The sequence below is a fragment of the Anas platyrhynchos genome, chromosome 1, assembly GCF_047663525.1.
Source record: "Anas platyrhynchos isolate ZD024472 breed Pekin duck chromosome 1, IASCAAS_PekinDuck_T2T, whole genome shotgun sequence".
NCBI classification, from domain to species: domain Eukaryota; kingdom Metazoa; phylum Chordata; class Aves; order Anseriformes; family Anatidae; genus Anas; species Anas platyrhynchos.
This window is the reverse complement of record NC_092587.1, coordinates 151209832-151228049: the sequence shown is the minus strand read 5'-3', so window position 1 is coordinate 151228049 and position 18218 is coordinate 151209832. Positions and strand designations below refer to the sequence as shown.

At 37.2% G+C, this 18218-nt stretch overlaps 1 protein-coding gene across 2 annotated transcripts in view; it reads right to left on the bottom strand.

Moving 5' to 3' along the window:
• The window catches only part of NALCN (sodium leak channel, non-selective), a 228476-nt gene extending 211053 nt beyond the window's left edge, over positions 1 to 17423 (bottom strand). The window contains exons 1-3 of one of the 2 annotated variants that reach the window (XM_038173435.2): positions 16951 to 17423; positions 8316 to 8462; positions 5791 to 5973 (exon numbers count right to left, since the gene is read on the bottom strand). In XM_038173435.2, the coding sequence (XP_038029363.1) occupies positions 5791 to 5973; positions 8316 to 8423 (291 nt within the window). In that variant the 5' untranslated portion in view covers positions 8424 to 8462; positions 16951 to 17423. The remainder of the gene's footprint in view (positions 1 to 5790; positions 5974 to 8315; positions 8463 to 16950) is intronic. The other variant, XM_027443733.3, reaches the window with a different exon arrangement.
• Between the last annotated feature and the right edge of the window lie 795 nt (positions 17424 to 18218).

Below are 18218 nucleotides of genomic sequence, written 5' to 3'. Positions count from 1 at the left end.
GCAACAGTCCCAGTTTCTTGATTCCAACAGATCAGAGGTTAGTCACTTACCTCGACTTACCTAGGTCTGCAAATCTGCATAATCTGAATATTCTGGCAATCACCTTGTTTTATGTGTTCTGATAAACTCCAAGCACCCAGAGTAACTCCAAGCATAGAGTAACATTTTTGATCAAATAAAATGCTACTTAGAACATAAAAAGCTGATTGCCAAAGAAGTAAATGAATTCTGTGAGAGGCTGATTGATAACAAAACCTATCACTGTTCACTGTACCGTCATAAAAGACATCCCTGACTTCTGCTAAATCTCTGATACGACAGAGTGTTACTTGGCCACCTGAGTACTAATGGAGCTTTGTGTTTCAGGAGACTATGATTTAACCTGTATTTTTTCTGAGCAGATGCACCTAAGTGTAGCTGTGGAAAACATTTCACCATGCAGACGATCTTAAATGAGAGGACCAGAACCAAAATTTAATTAAGCAATCTCTTGAAACACATCTGAATTCTTCACTGAGCTGAACGAACGATGAGGTTGGACACCATGAGACTGGGAAACCTTCTGCCCATGACAGTGATAGCTACTGTTTTTACTCTATTGACAGCAATGATTTCAAAGAGAAGTTTGATTTCATTCAGTTAAACCATTCCTATTCCTAAAATTCACATTCATCTGATTTTGTTAAATTCCATGGATTCCATGCTTTAACACCCTGTCTTTGCCTGCATATCACATTTTGATGTTTTAACAAGTCAAAGAGATATCCTGGCCCTAATTTTTACTTTCAGTCACCTCTGAAGCAGAGCTGTCCTTTATATTAATGTTTCTAGATTTGAGATAAAGAAGTAATATGTATGTAATAACTGTAAAAGAACCGTATTCACAGTTTTATAAAAATGTCCCTTTTGGTTCACACAATCCATAGCTTTTTTAATGTGTAGAAAGTCTGTGATTTACCATTAATATTTTTCATCTCTTCAATGACTTTCAAAGAAATCAGAATTTTTAAATTCTAAAATATTAGGTCTTTTTAAAACATGTTACAATTTGGTTGGCATCTGCTAACATATTTCCTTTGTTATTTCTACAAAAATATTCATGTGGGTAAGTCACATCTATTAATTCACATGCTGCTCAGAGAACAGAATTTACATTACTTTAAAATCTTTAAAATGTGAGATTTACACATAAAGTTTGCACAAAACAGAATCTTTAAATATGAAAACATGCGTATCTAGGAAGACAATACTTTTTTAAAAACAATATTTAAATATTGTTGTATTTATTACAACAAATTTTCATGACTGAAATCCATCTTAAAAATTATTTGGTCATAAAACCCTAATAGGTTATGCATAAATCAAAACAGTGAGTGACCATACTTTCTTTTTAAACTATTTGAATAACTTACTTGACTAAGTAACCAACACCTATCTTCTAATGTCATCAAAATATTTAGTTGGAGGCCAGGCATTATTCCTGAAAGTTATTCTCTAGTCTCTATTTCAAATCTATCTATCTATTTCAATACTATCACAGTATTTTCCTGAAATTTCATATTATTTGACAGAGATCTCTAACATAGACCTTCATTCTTCAGTTTAGAACATAATTTAGAATACAAGTATCAAAGTATATTGTAAAAAAAAAAAAAAAAAACCACAAAAACAACAAAAAACTGTTTTGGTCTAATTCTTACAAACCATTACAAGCTGGTTTAATGTTTGTAAATATATTTTATTAATGTTGGCTGGCCACATTATAGAAGACTATCCTAGAATTTTGTGTTTTAGAAGACCTCAGTTAGTAAGAAATTATGTCCTGTATTTCATTTTTCAGAGGTGAGTTTCTAGGGTAAAGACAGACATGTTATTAGCATCTGTTTGAAGTTATGACAAGTAGAAATAGCCTATTATCCCCAAAACTATAGTATGAATATCATCTCAAGCCCTTCAGTCATTTCTTCCCAAGTAGTTCCTATATACAGAATACAATCCAATAGACTGCACCTTTATGCCCATTTTAATTCTTCTAAAAGAGTCAATCTAGTGCAACACCAATTAGAAGCAATTAATGTATAATAGTGGTAATAAATATCTATGTGCTCTTTTGAAAAAAAAAAAAAAAAAGCACCTCAGATCTTATAGCAGATATATCCTATACTATCATCTTCTGGTTTCTTTAATGTCTGTATTTCATGCCCCTTGCCTAAATGCATGTCAGTGAATATTTTCTTTGTAAGTGGTGGATATCAATATGAGCAGTGCCTTTGTAATTCAGAAAGTCCCCTGACTGAATCAATTGTCTTGTCAAATGGAACAAGCAACAACCATTACTCACAAGGTACAGGCAGCCCTAAATTTAAATAGACTTTGCTAGCACACTAAGAATTATTCAGGAGGAAACAAGAGCAATAAAAGGCACAATGTCACAGCAACATTTCAGTTTAACTTTCCTTTTGGGGTAATAAAGCACTTTGATGGATGTATCACTTTATTTTGCCACTTAGTTCACATAGGTAAAGAGAAACTTTTTACAGAGGAAAGGCTAGATTTCTCAGAAACTACTTTCCTTTTCTAAAACCCCCTGGGAATCAGAGGAAGGAATTTTAAAACTTCTCCTCAGAAGGTGTTAATTAGACATGACTTAATATTTTCAAAAATCTTCTTAGCTCAGCTATACTCACATTGTTATTAATTGAGACTTAAGTGAATAGTACCTACCTTCTCCATAAATTAGATTTCTCTCTGGACTAAAATTTTGCATTAGTCAAGGTTCAAAAGTTTGTTAGCATTTCAAACCCAAGGGCCTTTACAAAAATCCTGATTGATGGTAAAATTCAGTAGAACCACACAGCAGTGCATGATTCTTTAACCTAAAATTACTAGAAGTGTTCAAGACCAAGTGGGAGGTGTTCAAGTCTAGTGGGAGGTGTCCCTGCCCATGGCAGAGGAGTTGGAACTAGATGATCTTTAAGGTCCCTTCCAAACCAAACCATTCTGTGATTCTATGAAAAGTATTGAGTGCACTTAAATTAGAACCACAGTTCATAAACAAATTCCCTTCTATAAAGACGTTTCATATACAAATATCTTTAACAAATGTTAACAGGCTTTTAAACAGCGCCGTATTTTACTTTGATTGCTATTATCTTTGTAAGTCCATGGATCATTACTTTCTTGGTAGAATTACTAACAATAGAACCAATATTTTCCTTAGAATCAATAACCCCAAGAGAGAGTCAAATAATTCACTAAAAATGGATTATTCATTGATTAGCATTCAAAGAAACACTTGGATAGCATGTTCAAAAAGCTCTAATTTGACAGTTGAAACAAGTTAAGGCTAATCCTATTCTATTACCGTTTTATGAAGTTTACTGTACACAATACAAGCCCAAATTGTTCTCCTACAGTTAGGCTCTACTCACATCAATAGCATAGCCAGCAGGTCTGGTGAAGTCCTCCTTTCCCTTTAATCAGCACTTCTAAGACAACATCCACAACTCCAGTTTTGAGCTAAGTACAGGTTTGGGCTCCCCAGTGCAAAAAACACAGAGAGAAAATTGTGCTAGTCCAGCAGAGGACCACCAAAGAGGTTGGGGAGCAGGAGCACATGATGCAGGAATAGAGGGTGAGAGACTGTTCAGACTTCAAAAGAGAAGGTCAGTGGGAGACCTTGCTGCTGTCCACAGCTGCATCATCAAAATACAAAGATGGACCCAAACTCTTCTTGGAGGTACAAAATGGTAACACAAGAAGCAATGCACCAAGTTGGAACTCAGAAAATTCTGGTTAGTTATCAGGAAAAAATATTTCTTGCATGAGGATGATCAAATCTGGAGCTGACTGCCTAAAGAGCTTGTGGAAGCTCCATCCTTGGAGGAGTTTGAGATTCATGTGGACACAGCCATGGGCTGGACCTGCTCTGGGCAGCAGGCTGGACTAGATGACTTCTGGAAGTCCTTTCCAACCTAAATTATTCTGCAACTCTGTGAACAGTACCAGTGAAGGCAATTTATTCCAGTGTAATTATATCCACTGATGAATGCTAAAAGACATTAAACGGTAAGCAAATCCTCAATTGCTAAAATAACAATAAATACAGCTGCTTTATATTTAACCTATCTTTTCATAACAGTGGTTGTGCTTTACCTATTTTACCATATTTTTCATCTAATAAAGAAAGAGTAAAATGTCAAAGTGCAAATCAAATAAACTGCATTCTCATCTGTACGCATATAACATGAGTCAAGGCAGTGGAACAAACTCCAGACAGCTATTCATTTTGTGAGAACAGACTCATCAGACATGCTTCAAAGCTAAGTTCATCATGTGTACAACATGTGTACAATACAAATATTAACAACACAGTGAAAGACATTAGAATATGCAGCAATGTATTATTCATTGCCCATAGGTGCTTACTGTGAATGAAGCTGGTATTTCCATACACAAAGACTAAGAAATCAAGCTCTGTACAAAATTTACACTGCTGGCTGTCCCTTCCTCTCTCTGCTCTAGTATTCACATGCCCATTTCTTTGCAAAGCCTGTACCAGCTGTAATAATAACTCATTGTTCTTGCACTGTTCAAATGCTCACACTGGTCACTACCTCCCTATTTGTGAGCTTATGTGTCCTCGTACTCACCTGCTTAATGGACATCTCTGAATAAGAGAGTACAGGTTGTGGCCAGAAGTACTACTTCACAACGCCAGAAATACCACTTCACAAAGGATTGCTTTGGCTTTTAAACAACTTGAGAATATTCTCTTAGAATCATCTTATTTCAGTAATTTCCTAAATACTAACATTAATGTCACTTTAAATTTGGCTATTAATATTCATTATATATGATGATATAACAGCCTAGTTTGGCAGTTATAATACATATAGTTATAATTTTTAATATAGTTATTAAAAAATGCCATCCACTAACTAAGAATGAAGTGGAACCCAAGATGTCTCTAGAGTCATCAAGACCTTTCAGTAGTGAAAGGTAAAGATAACACTGATTATCTACTCTGTGCAGTAGTTACAAAATTATATTGTTGATAAGCACCACAGATGTTTTTTTCTATATGTAAGCCAAATTCATATTTTTTCACTAAAGACTGGAAACAATCAGCAAAGTAATACTACATAATGATGACCACTGAAAAACTCTGCAGGTTGATATTCTATTGTATCATATTTACTAATAAAAGTTAGTCCAGTTTCAACAGTAAACATATGACAAGAGAAATATTTGTTTACCAGCGTTCTTTATATTAAGGAAAAAAATGTGGAAAAGCAAGATAGCTTTTTCATTCAGCTCACTGTTAAAACATATTTTCTTCTTTAAATAAAGTAACCACACAACAAAACATTCAGGCTTGTGAAATTAAAATAAGTCAATATCTAAATATGCATCTCCAGACATTTACAAAAGATTCTTATTAATGTATATGCAGTTCATTTTGCTTTTCGTTTTTAATAATAATACAGTGAAAATGTATGTTTCTGAACATACATGAACATACATGAACACACATTCTGAACTGAATGTGAAACATTCCTTAGAAGGAAAACATTGTTATGAATGTTGGTAATACATTTAGGGGGGATTAAATAGGTAGTAAAGCTGCATCTTTCTCATCCTGTCTTTTCTGTTTATATGCCGTGGCATTGCCTGCCATTAAAAACAATCATAAAAAGAAAAGTAAGAAGTTAACAAAGATCAAATGTCACTATAACATATTCAGATCCATTTTCTTGAGTACATGTAGGATATTTTTAAAATGCTTACCTTAACTATGCCACGGATATGCATTTTTGCTATCATCTCTGCAGTATAGAGGAACATCAATAGAGTATCAAGAGCAAATGTCACATACTGGAGAGGAGGATAATGCTCGAAGGTCTTTGGAGTGTTCATACAAACAGAAATAACACTGATTATGGCACAGATTCGTAGTAATGAGTGTACCCACTGAAAAAAAAAAACAACAACACAAGAAAACCAAGACATTGCAAGATTGTTTTAATTTTCAAAAACAACTCAAATATTTAGCCTTCGTAACTTGTACGGGCACTTTTTGTAAACACTCTTTTGCAGTTTTCTTTTACATAATAATCCATGTATTTAAGGTCTTCATCTCAAAAATAAGCTCTCATGATTTTATGAAACAAAAAATAAATTATTTGTTAATTTGGGAGATTCCATAATTCATAAACCAAGTTTCAAGAGCCAGGAAACTGAGAGTCAGGATTCTATCCTTCCTACTTTGCAGTTTTTGCAGTCCAATTTATTTTCAAATGATAACTTGTTGTATTTTATATTTTATGCAGACAATAAGTAGAATTAGTTGATGTTATAAATTGGGGGAATATGTTAAATGAAAATATCTGTGGAAAAAAAATCACATTTAGATGAACTGATTTTTCATTTACTTATTTTATATTTAACTTTTTTTTTTTTTAGTTCACAATTCAAAAAATGAAGAGAGGCACAGGGATTAAAATCATCCTTCCATTTATGAAATTAATAAATATAAAAAGACTATGTCAAAGAAAGCTACTTCTTAATATCAGGATTCCCTTTTGTTCCAAACAAGTTTTCTTGCTGTAAGAGAACAGTTCATTTCTATGACTATTTAGGTCTCAGTCTCAAAACAGTCTTTATTAATAAGGCTATATTCAGTGCCAGGCACAGTGGGAGGTCTAATGAGAAGGTAGAATGTATCAGTACATGGGTTTAGCATTGTATTTTTTTCTCTTTTATATCAAAACACCACTGAAACATCTTTAAAGCCAGACAAGTGTAATGAATCAGAGCTGATAAGGTCGTGTCTATTGTAAAAAAAAAAAAGAATTTCAGCAAGCAAAAAAAATAAAATTCATCAAACAAAAAAAAAATTATACACTCACTTACACCAACTCAAACACGAACATTTCTATATGAAGAAGCCGTAAGAAAACCCACCTGTTTTAACACTCACCATATGTTCACCTAAATGTAATGAAATTTGACCTAAACTGAATAGCTCTACTGTTTCTCAGCCCAAATTAATAATTTGGAAGTGGAAGGCATGTGATGTATTGTTTCTTATGTCCCTTTTATACCCGCCTTGTTTCAAACCTTGTTTAAACTGAAAAGAAATAACATCAATAGTAAAGTGTGGCTTATAGATAAATGTGTTGTCTGCCATAGTAAAATGTTAATATTATACTTGCTAAGCAATATGCAACTAGTATACCAGCATGACAAGAAAAAAAATGATTCCATCCAAAAGCTGAATGCTGTGCACTGAGAAACATATGTAAATAACTCAGCATATCTTTCTGCAATGACATTTTGAGCTAATTACAGCATTCAATAGGAACATTCTATTTTAAATTATTTAGCATGAATAATTAATTCATGGGTGTTGTCTTGTAGATGATTTAGGTGTTAAAACTCAGAAGCGAATCTTAGAGATCTGGGATTCATACTGCAAATGAGATGATAGTTGAATTAAATGAATGCCATGCCAATAACATGTATTAATTTATTTCAGAATATTTGACTTTTTGCTTTCACAAAGTAAAGAATTCTGCTCTCCTTTAAGAGAAGCACAAAAATACCTTCTCTACAAAACCATGAATCATTCAAAACACAGGAATCCCGGATGCTCACTGACAGCTAAATATGTGATTTAATCATAACAACCATCTTTACGTGGTAACGGTATCTTCTTAATACAGCACATTCTGTTAATAACTCTGTTCCCAATGAAACAATCTCCAGTTTCAAGTTGCCAGACACTTCTTCACCTATCTATTGCTTTAGGGCACATTGTAGGTGAAATGATACTAGAAAAATATGAGCTGAACTTGAAACTAAACAACCAAAATACACTTTTATGTTCATAAGGGATGTAAAAAGGGAGATTTGAAAGTAAAAACTTTCAAGTCAAAATGAAACTGCTGGCCACTGCTTTAGCAATGAAATGCTCTTTTTGACATTCTCTTCAAAAGTTCACTTTACAAACTTCTAATTTCAATAAACGTTAGGAAACAATACATTGAAAGGATAGCTACTTAATAAAAAAGCAGTCAGTAGATGAATGTTGGCAAACACTGCTTGATCATCCCCATCACTTTGTAACAACCAAAAACCACCTTTGTATTTAGTTTTGGACTTTTTGTTAGAAATGAACTGGTAGATCAGCAACTACAACTTGGTATTTGTCTCTGACAAACACCTATTTCATAAACATTCTTAGAAGTCATATTTCAACATCAGAAATTACATTTAACTTACAATTAGTGACTACAGGAAGAGATACGTACTGGTTTGTTAATCCACAGAATATCTGCATTGTCTGACAAAGATTCATCAGGACCAAAATCCGTAACTGGTTGGGCTTCCACCCTTGAACTCTGTTTTCTCTTTAGCATCCTGAAGTTAACTTTTGTTATCTATGATCATGAAACCACCTTGGGAGAAAAAAAAAAAAAAGAGAAAAGACATTAATTCACTGAAACCATTTTATAATGCCCTTTTGAACAGCTTTATAAATAACCTAAAGCATTCTGGGTTTATGGCAAAAGGACTTGGTATTTATTAACAGGATCTTCATTTTATTAAAAAGCCTTGCCTATATAAATCACTGACATGACTCTCAGCTTACAACAATTTACATAAAGGTATACAACCCAATTACTACAATTTAGCAGCACTGGCAGAAAATTTTGACCAATATGCGAAGGCAGATATTGCTGTGAACTTAAACCGAAAGAAATCATTGGATGGATTTCCTGAAGCCATTTAATTTGATGGTGACATTTCAATTTATTATATTAGGCTAATATAAAGCCCAATAAGCCAAAGGCAAACAGGCAATGTTAAGTAGCCAACAGATTTTATTGTTCTTTACTGAAATTGGAAGTCTTTTTGCTACTTACTTCTACTATTAACATTCATTTTTTCTAATACCTTTCTTTAATGTCAGTAATTATCTATCCAACGGTGGGACAGTTGGTTTTCTCTGGGGCTTTTTTTGGCACATGGGAGCACAAAGGAAAATGTGCTGTTTCCCCAAGATTAGGCTGAGTTTCAACATTGCTGGCACAGAGGCTGAGCCTTCTGCACACCTCAGTACTCAAAGCAGCAACCACCAGATGCACTATGAGAGCTAAGGTGAGCTAAATATTAGCATCAACTTTCCCCCAAACACAGGGCAAGAGTCTCAGAATCAAAATAAATGCAGAGTTGAATATGCGCTCTCCCAGGGAGCACTGGACTTGCACAAGAACTGTCTTTCATGAAATGCAGTCCCTTAGGGATGTTTTTTTTCAGGAAGGTGAGGGGGAAGGAGAAAGCAGGATCTTGGGCCTTGTCATGAACCTTTACCCTGGACCAAGTCTGGTTCATAGGGGATACTATATTTCCAAAAAGTTTGTCAAAACTAGTACAAAATATTTGAAAGCTACAAGTTGAGCATCAAGTATCTCAAGGCATGGTGATGACTGCAGCATGAGTGACAGAAAGACTTTTCCTTGGAAGAAGCAGGAGGTTCAAGAGTATGGAAGTGCCCAGGTGCTTTGTCTCAACCGGCCTTTCCACCACACCAGCCACTGCTTCAAGTCCACTCTGCACCTATTCATCCCTGGTTGTCTTTTCTTTAAGCTATCATGACAAACAACCTATTCATGCTATTCCAACTCCCTCAGAGTCTACTGCCACTCTATTTTCCCTCTTTCAGATTCAAGAGGTCAGCTCCTATCTCAGTAATTCCCTTGCTCTATTTTCAGAAGAGTGCTTTCTCCCATGGTGTCTCTCCATACGTAAAGGCCTCCTTTCAAGCTTCTGTGACGTTTTTGGATTATCCTCTTTCATGTCTGTCAGTAAATTAAAACTCCTGAGCATGATGTTTGTGTCATCATCATGACTTGAATGCACGTACCTTTCTCCTATCTGCTGCCTAATATTTAAAAACCAAGTCTGGACCATTGGTCTGAGTCTGGACAGGCCCAAAAGCAATAGGGTTGAGGTCCTAGACTGGCAATCCCAGCTGAAGGAGCTGAAGTTATGCAGTATTTTTTTTTTTTTTAAAGAAACACAAATGATATAAAGGCACAAAATAAGGGGCAACTTCTGACACCTTTATTTGTGTTGGACAGTGAATCACAGCACCAAGTGGAAGTGGAACTGATAAGGTAACACTAAATATATGCAAATATTGTAAAATGAACATTATAGATTAATAATCTAACAAATGAGGGGTTGCAAACATACCCATACAAGCCGTATGCTCCTTCAACTCATGCTTGAGCTCCATGCTCCCACTTCCTTCCCATAAATGATTTCATAACTCAGTTCTCTTGATCAGTTTTTACTGCTTTCTCCTATTTATTTCCAAGCCTAATGTACCGACCCATTTTCTCTATTTGGACCAAATCATAACTAGAAACTCTCAAAGCCTTAGAGCTGTTGTTATTTTTTTGAGGTCATGAAGATTTAAAATAGCTACATTTAGTAAAGTGATAAGTTTACTGCAATTTCTTGGGAGCTGCATTTTTCGAGACCTTGGAAAACAAAATCTAAAATGTTTCCTGCACATATGTTCATTTGTAAACTGTTACTCAAAAGCTATTCAATCAATAAAATATTAATTTTACGCTTCTATTTTCTGCATTTCCTAGTAAACTCTTACGAAAATACACAAAAATAAATAGAGGATAAATAAGGTAAGTACAAACAATAAGAGAATTATGAAAAAAGTCTCAGAAGTCTCAAGATATGAAACATGGACAAGCCACTACTGTTTGTTGTTGTTGTTGTTTTTTGTTTGTTTCTTTCTTTCTTAGTTTTTGGTTTAAGATGACACTTTAACCAGCTTTTGGGGTAGAGAGTAGACAATTAACAAAGAATTGCTTATTTATACATCTGATAGGTGGGAAGGTGAGCCATATCCTTCTAATGAAATTCCCATCTACCCTTCTACCCAGTGACACCAACTTTTTTATTTTTGGAATTGATATGGACACATGAACTTTAGCTGTTAATAATGGATTCAGTTCACATTCTTAAGTGTTGCAACTAAAGAGATCAGAATTCTTCCTTTTATGCAGTAGCCTTGAATGAATTGCCATACATATAAATCTAACAGAAGAGAATAAACATTTATGGAATACAAGAACCACCTTGTTTATTTCTCTACTTGAAATGCACAGAAATGCCCATGAAACAAACAAACAAACAAACAAACACACCACAATAAAGACCACAAGTCAAGAATCTTCTGAAAATGGTCTTTAGCAAGATTATTATTCAAAAGTATAATAAGGTTGCTCTGAAGCTTTTATGCATTTTGTTGTTGTTGTTGTTGTTGTTGTTGTTCACACTGATTGCATTTTTCCAGGGAACCCACAGCTTTACATGTGTCTGTTACAGCAGAACACAAGGCCTGGTGCTTTGCACTCTGGTCCATATACTTGAAGAAGTTTAACGTGTGGCCTACAACCCCTTTTGCACCTTTTTTTAAGAGGGAACTAGCTGAAAGATGAACGGGAGGAAGGGAGCTGTGCAGGCACTCCTTGCAGCATGTGACGTGCAGCGAGCACCACACCAAGCTGTGCTAATGGGGAGGCTGCAGTCCTCCCTAACCCTGACTATAAATCCACCCCTGCAGTTCCCACATTGATTCCGACATACATCATTAGGTCTTTCTTTGATCACAACCTGTTATTAACATGAAAGGCTTAATACATTCCCTAGGATATATTTCTAGCTCCGGAGTTTTTAAGAAATACTGGGTGCGGGACAAAGACAGGTTTTGAGACAAGAAAATACCATGGAGTTTTAAGGGCTACACCCACATCACATTTCTTTGGAGCATTTTCTTTACAATAGCAATGAAAATCTATAGCACAGGTGTCAACCTACTCAAGCAGGGAAGTAGCCTCTTTGCTTTTAAAACTCTCCCCTATTTTAAGATGTAAAAAGAAAAAAAAAATACAGGAAGAAAACAGAATATGAATCATGCACTGTGCCCCTTCTGATCCATTTTTTGGTCAGCCTGCTCTCCCTCTCTTCCCCTGAACTTCAACATGTTCAACATCTACTACACTATCTCAGAACTAAACTTTTAGGCAATAAAATAGATCACTACAATATCAGCATCACAATACATTTTCAGCTTATGGTTAAATGTGAGTATTGTTCAAGCACAATAACTGGTAAACTCAAGTCCCACTGTGCACTTAAGGGAAAGAAAAAGTCTGAAGAAAGTCTAATCCCCGTTTGTGAGATCTAGAATAGACACACTAGCCATACGACACTTCTGCTAATGGAAGTTTGCACTTCCTACAAAAATCAAAAGACAAATTAAAAAAAAAAAAAGTAGCTGATCCTACACAACATCAAAACTTGAGAAATCTGTTTTATAAAAAAAATAATAATAAAAAAAAATCACTGCATACAGCATATTCTGCTCAAGCATTCTCTATTACAAACTCAAGAAAATGTGCTTATAAATTCTGGTAGATTAAGAAAGCAGTTGAAAAATGACTTCACAAAACAATATATATATAGAGAGAAAAATAAAGCAGATATACCCATCTAAGTTTTATGGAGAGAGTTCAAAAATTAGACAAATCCTTTGCATCAGCTATGTCTGGTTTCCAACATATTTCTGTCTCAGTCTGTTGACTTTGTCACCTGAGATTGTGTGAGCACTGACTGAAGGTCCTCCCATGGCTGGCCACCTACAAGAACTCCCTTCAACAGAAATTCTCTCTTGTCTGAAAATGTGAGCTCCAATTCCAACTCTTCCCAGAGATGGGACACACAAAGCGACTCCTAAAATTGTTAGAAAATTATTAGCTTTGAACTTTTTACTGTCTATAAAATCTAAAGCCTGTCAAATACATAATGTGTGGCAGAGGGAGGGCATTGACACACATTCAAATAGCATGATGATGTTAAGGAAGAAATTGCTCTTCGCTGTACTACAGTTATAGGAAAAATATAAATTCTCCTTCTTTTATCTCAATAGCCTTTTTCCTTTCCCTCTTAGCAAATTGTCCCTGTTGCTGTACCAACTTTTACTTCCATCCCTCCTTTTTGGTGTATTTACATGTGCAAGGTATTTCAGGATTTGTTTTCATGTACCAGAACATTTGAAGTGAGCAAATTATAGACATGATAGTACAGATATATTTAAGTTTATAAGGGTAAAGACAGGATTCCAACTGATACAATCACATGGCACATACCACTATGGATGTTATTAACTCATAACTAGTTTCAAAGAAAAGCTTATGTCAATAATTTTTCTCTTCATGTTGTATTGTTATTTCATCTAATAAGATGTCCTAAAAGATCTCCCTTACTAATTTAAATACAACTTACACTTAATAGCTGATCAAACTTCAGTACTTATTAAAAACAAACAGGATTTTTCACAAAGAAGGTCTACTGAAAGAAATGCCCTAGTAAGTACTTGTATTCACAATTTCAAATCATCTGGATACAAGTAGGAGAGAACAGCTGGTGACAGCTTGTTTATACTAACAGGACCCCTGGCCAAAAAGATCATACTGAGGTTCAATAGCCAGGGAAAGCTTAATGTTTGCTGATGGCCACCAGTGTTCAGAGCATCTAGTGTGAAAACAGACAGGTGTCCAGGCTTTAGTTCTTTGCTCCCTACATGTCTCGTGTTATTTGCAGCTAAGGATGTCAATAATGTCACACCATATTTACTTCTTATGAAGTTCTTCCCCTCAGACCTAGTGGAAATAATTCAGGCCTAATCAGCAGGCAGAATCAAGTATCAAATTGCATGTAAAGGCAGAGCTCTCATGAACAAGATATACAGACTACCACTACTACCACACAATGTCATGGGACAAGTCCCTTTAAGCCTTTCAACAACCACAAGACACAAGTTTGAAGAACCTATGAATGCTCACAGTATTGTGATACAGTCAGATAATGAACTTCATAGCTTTATATAAAGTTTGGTGTTTTCACATTTTTCAATTAAAAAATTGCATTAAAAACAAACAAATAGGCAGGCCACCTACCTATCACTTGCTATGTTACGACTAATCTACTGCAATGTGGTCTATATGAAAATCTGTAAAAGCTGACAAAGAAATGCATCAATGAGCTTAGTAAGAACCATGCTAGAAAAAATACAATAACAATATTCTGGGATTAGCTTTTGTGGTCTACTCATTGCAAAGTGGAAACTGTAGCCCCCAGTGAAAGCAAGAGGGCAAGAGGTAGAAGACCAATCTTCAAGAGGATTCAGTGAGCAACCCACCCTTTTTAAAAGATCCCACATTCTTTAACCTCCCATGAATGCTTCAGGAGATACAGTTTGCAGGATTTTAAAGCAAGGGTTGAGGGCACCCTTCCCAGAAAGATGAAGGGGTGGAAAGGAGCTTCTCTGTAGGCAGATGGCTGGCAGCATGCCTGCTTAAGTGATTATTTTAATGTTGCTGGGATTTTGTTGTACTACTAATTACACACTACAGTGCCTAGAACCTTGTATACACATTTTTTTCAGAGTTTAAATTGATACATTAAAAAATACAATAAACAGTGATTATTTACTTTTAGCCTTGTTAAAATTTTACTAAAGTAATTATTTAAAAAAAAAAAAGAATATTCTAGATGATTTTCCTTTTCCAAATTCTTCTGTTTATATATATTACTTTAAGAATTTCCAGAGAAACTGTTAATACCCATGTATTTTAAGCTGGAAATCCTTAAAACACAATCAGGACTCTTCCTTCTCATCTTCTTTTCTTTAAAAAAAAAAAAAAAAAAGTTGGCCTGTGATACAGACTCTCATTGTTGCAGGACAGTTCCCACAAGTTGCAGCCACAACCTTTGGTATTGTACTGCTATCTCCATAAACACAACACTGAATGTAATGGTCAAGAACAAAAGGCCAAACTTTGGGAAAGTTTTTTGGGAAAAATTATACTGGAAAACTGAGAACATAGAATCACAGACTGACTCAGAAGGTCTTTAGTTCAATCTCCTGCCCAAGGGTGCTCAAGTCAGATGTCAGACAAGACTACAGTTTACTCAGGTTACTCCAGTCTGGTCCTGAAAACCACCAAGAACAGAGATTATACAATTTCTCTGGGCATCTTGTTCCACCGCCTGAGTATTCTCACAGTAGGGAAAAATATCAGGGCTGAAAGACGAAAAGATCATAGAAAATAAAGGAAAACAAAAAGAAACAAGTAGTAACAATGTAATTTGCAACCATCCTCTAGAGGTAGTATCATCAAAAATAAGACATTTACCAGTACTTAACCTGATACACGGAACTTCAAATGGAGGTTGAAATAAAACAGAGAACACAAAAAGACTGAAAAGGAATTAAAATGTGATTTGACATTTAACTAGCATATTTGGCTGATTTTGCTCTTTACCTCAAAAAAGATTTCATGCTCAAAATCTACAGGAAAACCAAGTAATTCTCCAGCCATGGAAGTACTGAATTAGTAACACAGTAAAAATAAGTTTATTTTCATGAATGTGAACACTTCTCTTTTTCTCATAAACATGGATAAAATCTTGTTTTCAACAGCCTGAATACCATGAGGGGAGGAAAACCCCAAAGCCCGGAATCCAGTAATAGTTCTAGCTCATCATGACACGTCTTAAGAAGAGATTCTTATCCTGGAAAATCAGTGACTTTGCACCTCTTCCAGAATTTGGTCCAGTAGCCCATTATTACTGCCTGTAACACAGCTTGATACTACTTTCTTGTGGAGAAAGTTTAAGGCTCGAGATCTATGTGGCTCACGATCTGGGTCTGGATGAATGCCACATGGTGTCTACGGTAACAGCAATGCCCAAAAGGTGGAAGTCAAAGCAGAGTTTGTATGTTAGACGGTTGTATTTCCAGGAAGCATATATCGAATGGGAACAATCTGTTGTGGACCACATTTCAGATTAACAAAAAAAGACACGCCAAACAAAAAGACTACGGATCTACATTACTACATAACAAATGACATGGTAATTGTTATGGCTTTAATATTTCATTTCAGAACACAGCACCCAGCTAAAACAGTTAAGGAAATGATTCCCCTAGCTGTTCCTAAATGTTCCCAGAGGTATATTCATGAAGTTGCAGAAAGCCGGAGTCTTCTAGCAGCCTGAGAGATCAGCTCAAAGTGGTATTTGTTTTCTCCCTCCATTGAAGTTTCTTGTGATTTATACAGCAAAAATTAGTCCATTTTTAATATGTATTATTTCTTTTTTTTTTTGGTCGCATAGGGGGCAGGTGGGATGAGGCTGCTGTAGAAGGAAATGAAAAGAGGGACAATGCAATGAACCAGGAAATTGAAGATGTGAAAGACAAAAGACTCAAACAGCATACACTTTGTATTTTCTCACTGTGAATATTTCCTACATATCAGTGACTCTGAACGCAAGGATGGGTAACTGAAGAAACCTCTGCTAACTTAAAAGCCACGCTCGTAGGCAAAGGCCACCAGAAAGCTCAGCTCATCCTACAAACACGCCTTTGACGTCAGGAGCGCTCGAACGAAAAGACGTGGACCAAAATAATAAAAATAATAATAATAATAAGCAGGTCTCCATTCACATAACGACCCGAGGCCCTTGAAACTGCGCGTTAACCCCGGGGAGACTCCCTCGGGGTCAGCATCTCCCCCCGAAAACCACCCGCGGGGGGGTCCCGGCCATCCTCCCTGCGCCCCCCCAGCGCTCCCCGGCCGGAGCCGCTCCGGGCACCGATCCCGGGCTCGTTTTGCCCAGGCCGAGGGCCGCTCCCCCGGCCCCGAGCCCGCCGCGGCCCCCGGGGCTCGGTGCCGGGGCCCTGTCGCCGCGGTCCTCCCGGGGTGCTCGGGGGAGGGGGGCCGGGGAGGGAGCGGGGAGGAGCCGGGGACCCCCGTACCGAGCCGGCCGCGCCCGCCGCCTCCCACCTACCGCCAGCATCCGCCTTCATGGCGCGGTCGGGAGGGGCCGGCCCCGGCCCCGGGGTGTCGCGGGGAGCGGAGGGGCCCCGGCGGCGGCCGCCCTCGGTCTCTCGGCAACAGCGGCGGCGGGTGGGGCGGCAAAAAAAGGGATGGGAAGGGAAGGGAAGGGGGGGAATCGCCGCCGAGATCCAGGCGGGTGCCTCACATCGGCAGGTGCCGAGGGGAGAGGCGGCCGAGGCGGCCGGCGGTGTCCTCACGCAGAGCGAAGGCGCAGCCTGGAAGAGGGATGCAGCCCGCTGCCTCTCGGCCCCTCGCAGCTGTTCTGGCGTGGGGGGCTGGCTTTGTGCACCGAGCCCCGAGACGAATAACGGGTGAAGGAAGTACGAAGGAGGCCAGGATGCTTCCTACGGGCTCAAACTGAGCAGTAGCTGGGCAAGAAGCAGCAGGAGAAAGCAGCACTATGCCACCGAAGTGTGTCTGGGCAGCAGCTCTGTAGGGCTCGGGATGTTGGCTTTGTGTTTCTTTTGCTTCTGTTTGTTTGCTTGGCATGGTCATCAAGTACTATGGCAGTTTTTTAGTTTGGTAAGGAACCTTATGTGTGCATCTCGGAGCTCTCCTAGTAGGTGCGCACTTCTTTGTGACCACACAGTTTACTGCAATGGTCACATCAACTGGGTGGCCTTGTTCCTTGTCAGGTTACTGAAGATCCAAATAAAGGCTGGGTTTTGAGCTCCACAGTAAAATAAATTCAAAAAGTAGCATCATCCATAAAGTAGCAAAGGGATACCTTAAATAAGTTCATAAGTTCTTGGGAAACTGCCTCTATGTGTGAAGTCACCATGTTGCAATCTGTATTTTTATCTTCTTGGGCCAAAAAAAAAAAAAAAAAAAAAAGCTTAAATTTCAGTAGATTATTGTTTCATCTTTACATGATTGTAGTTGGTGCGATATTATACAAACCCATAGCATCCTGGGGCCTGTAAAATTAGCAAAAGCAAAGAGGTAATCCTGCAAATACAGTTGTTGCGAAGATAGCATTAAAGACGTGGAATAGGATTTGAAAAACAAAACCCCTAGCAAAATAACACAGAAAACAGAAGGAAAACATATGGCATAAATTGCATTAAGTCCCGTTAGATTATATCTATTTGATGTTTACAACAAAAAACTAATAAGCCAGTTAGGGAGCTGGCCTCAGGATTATGGATGCAGCCCTGCTGGTGCTTACGTCCCGCATTAACAACATTAGCAATTCCAGTAAATTTAAGCACCTAATTT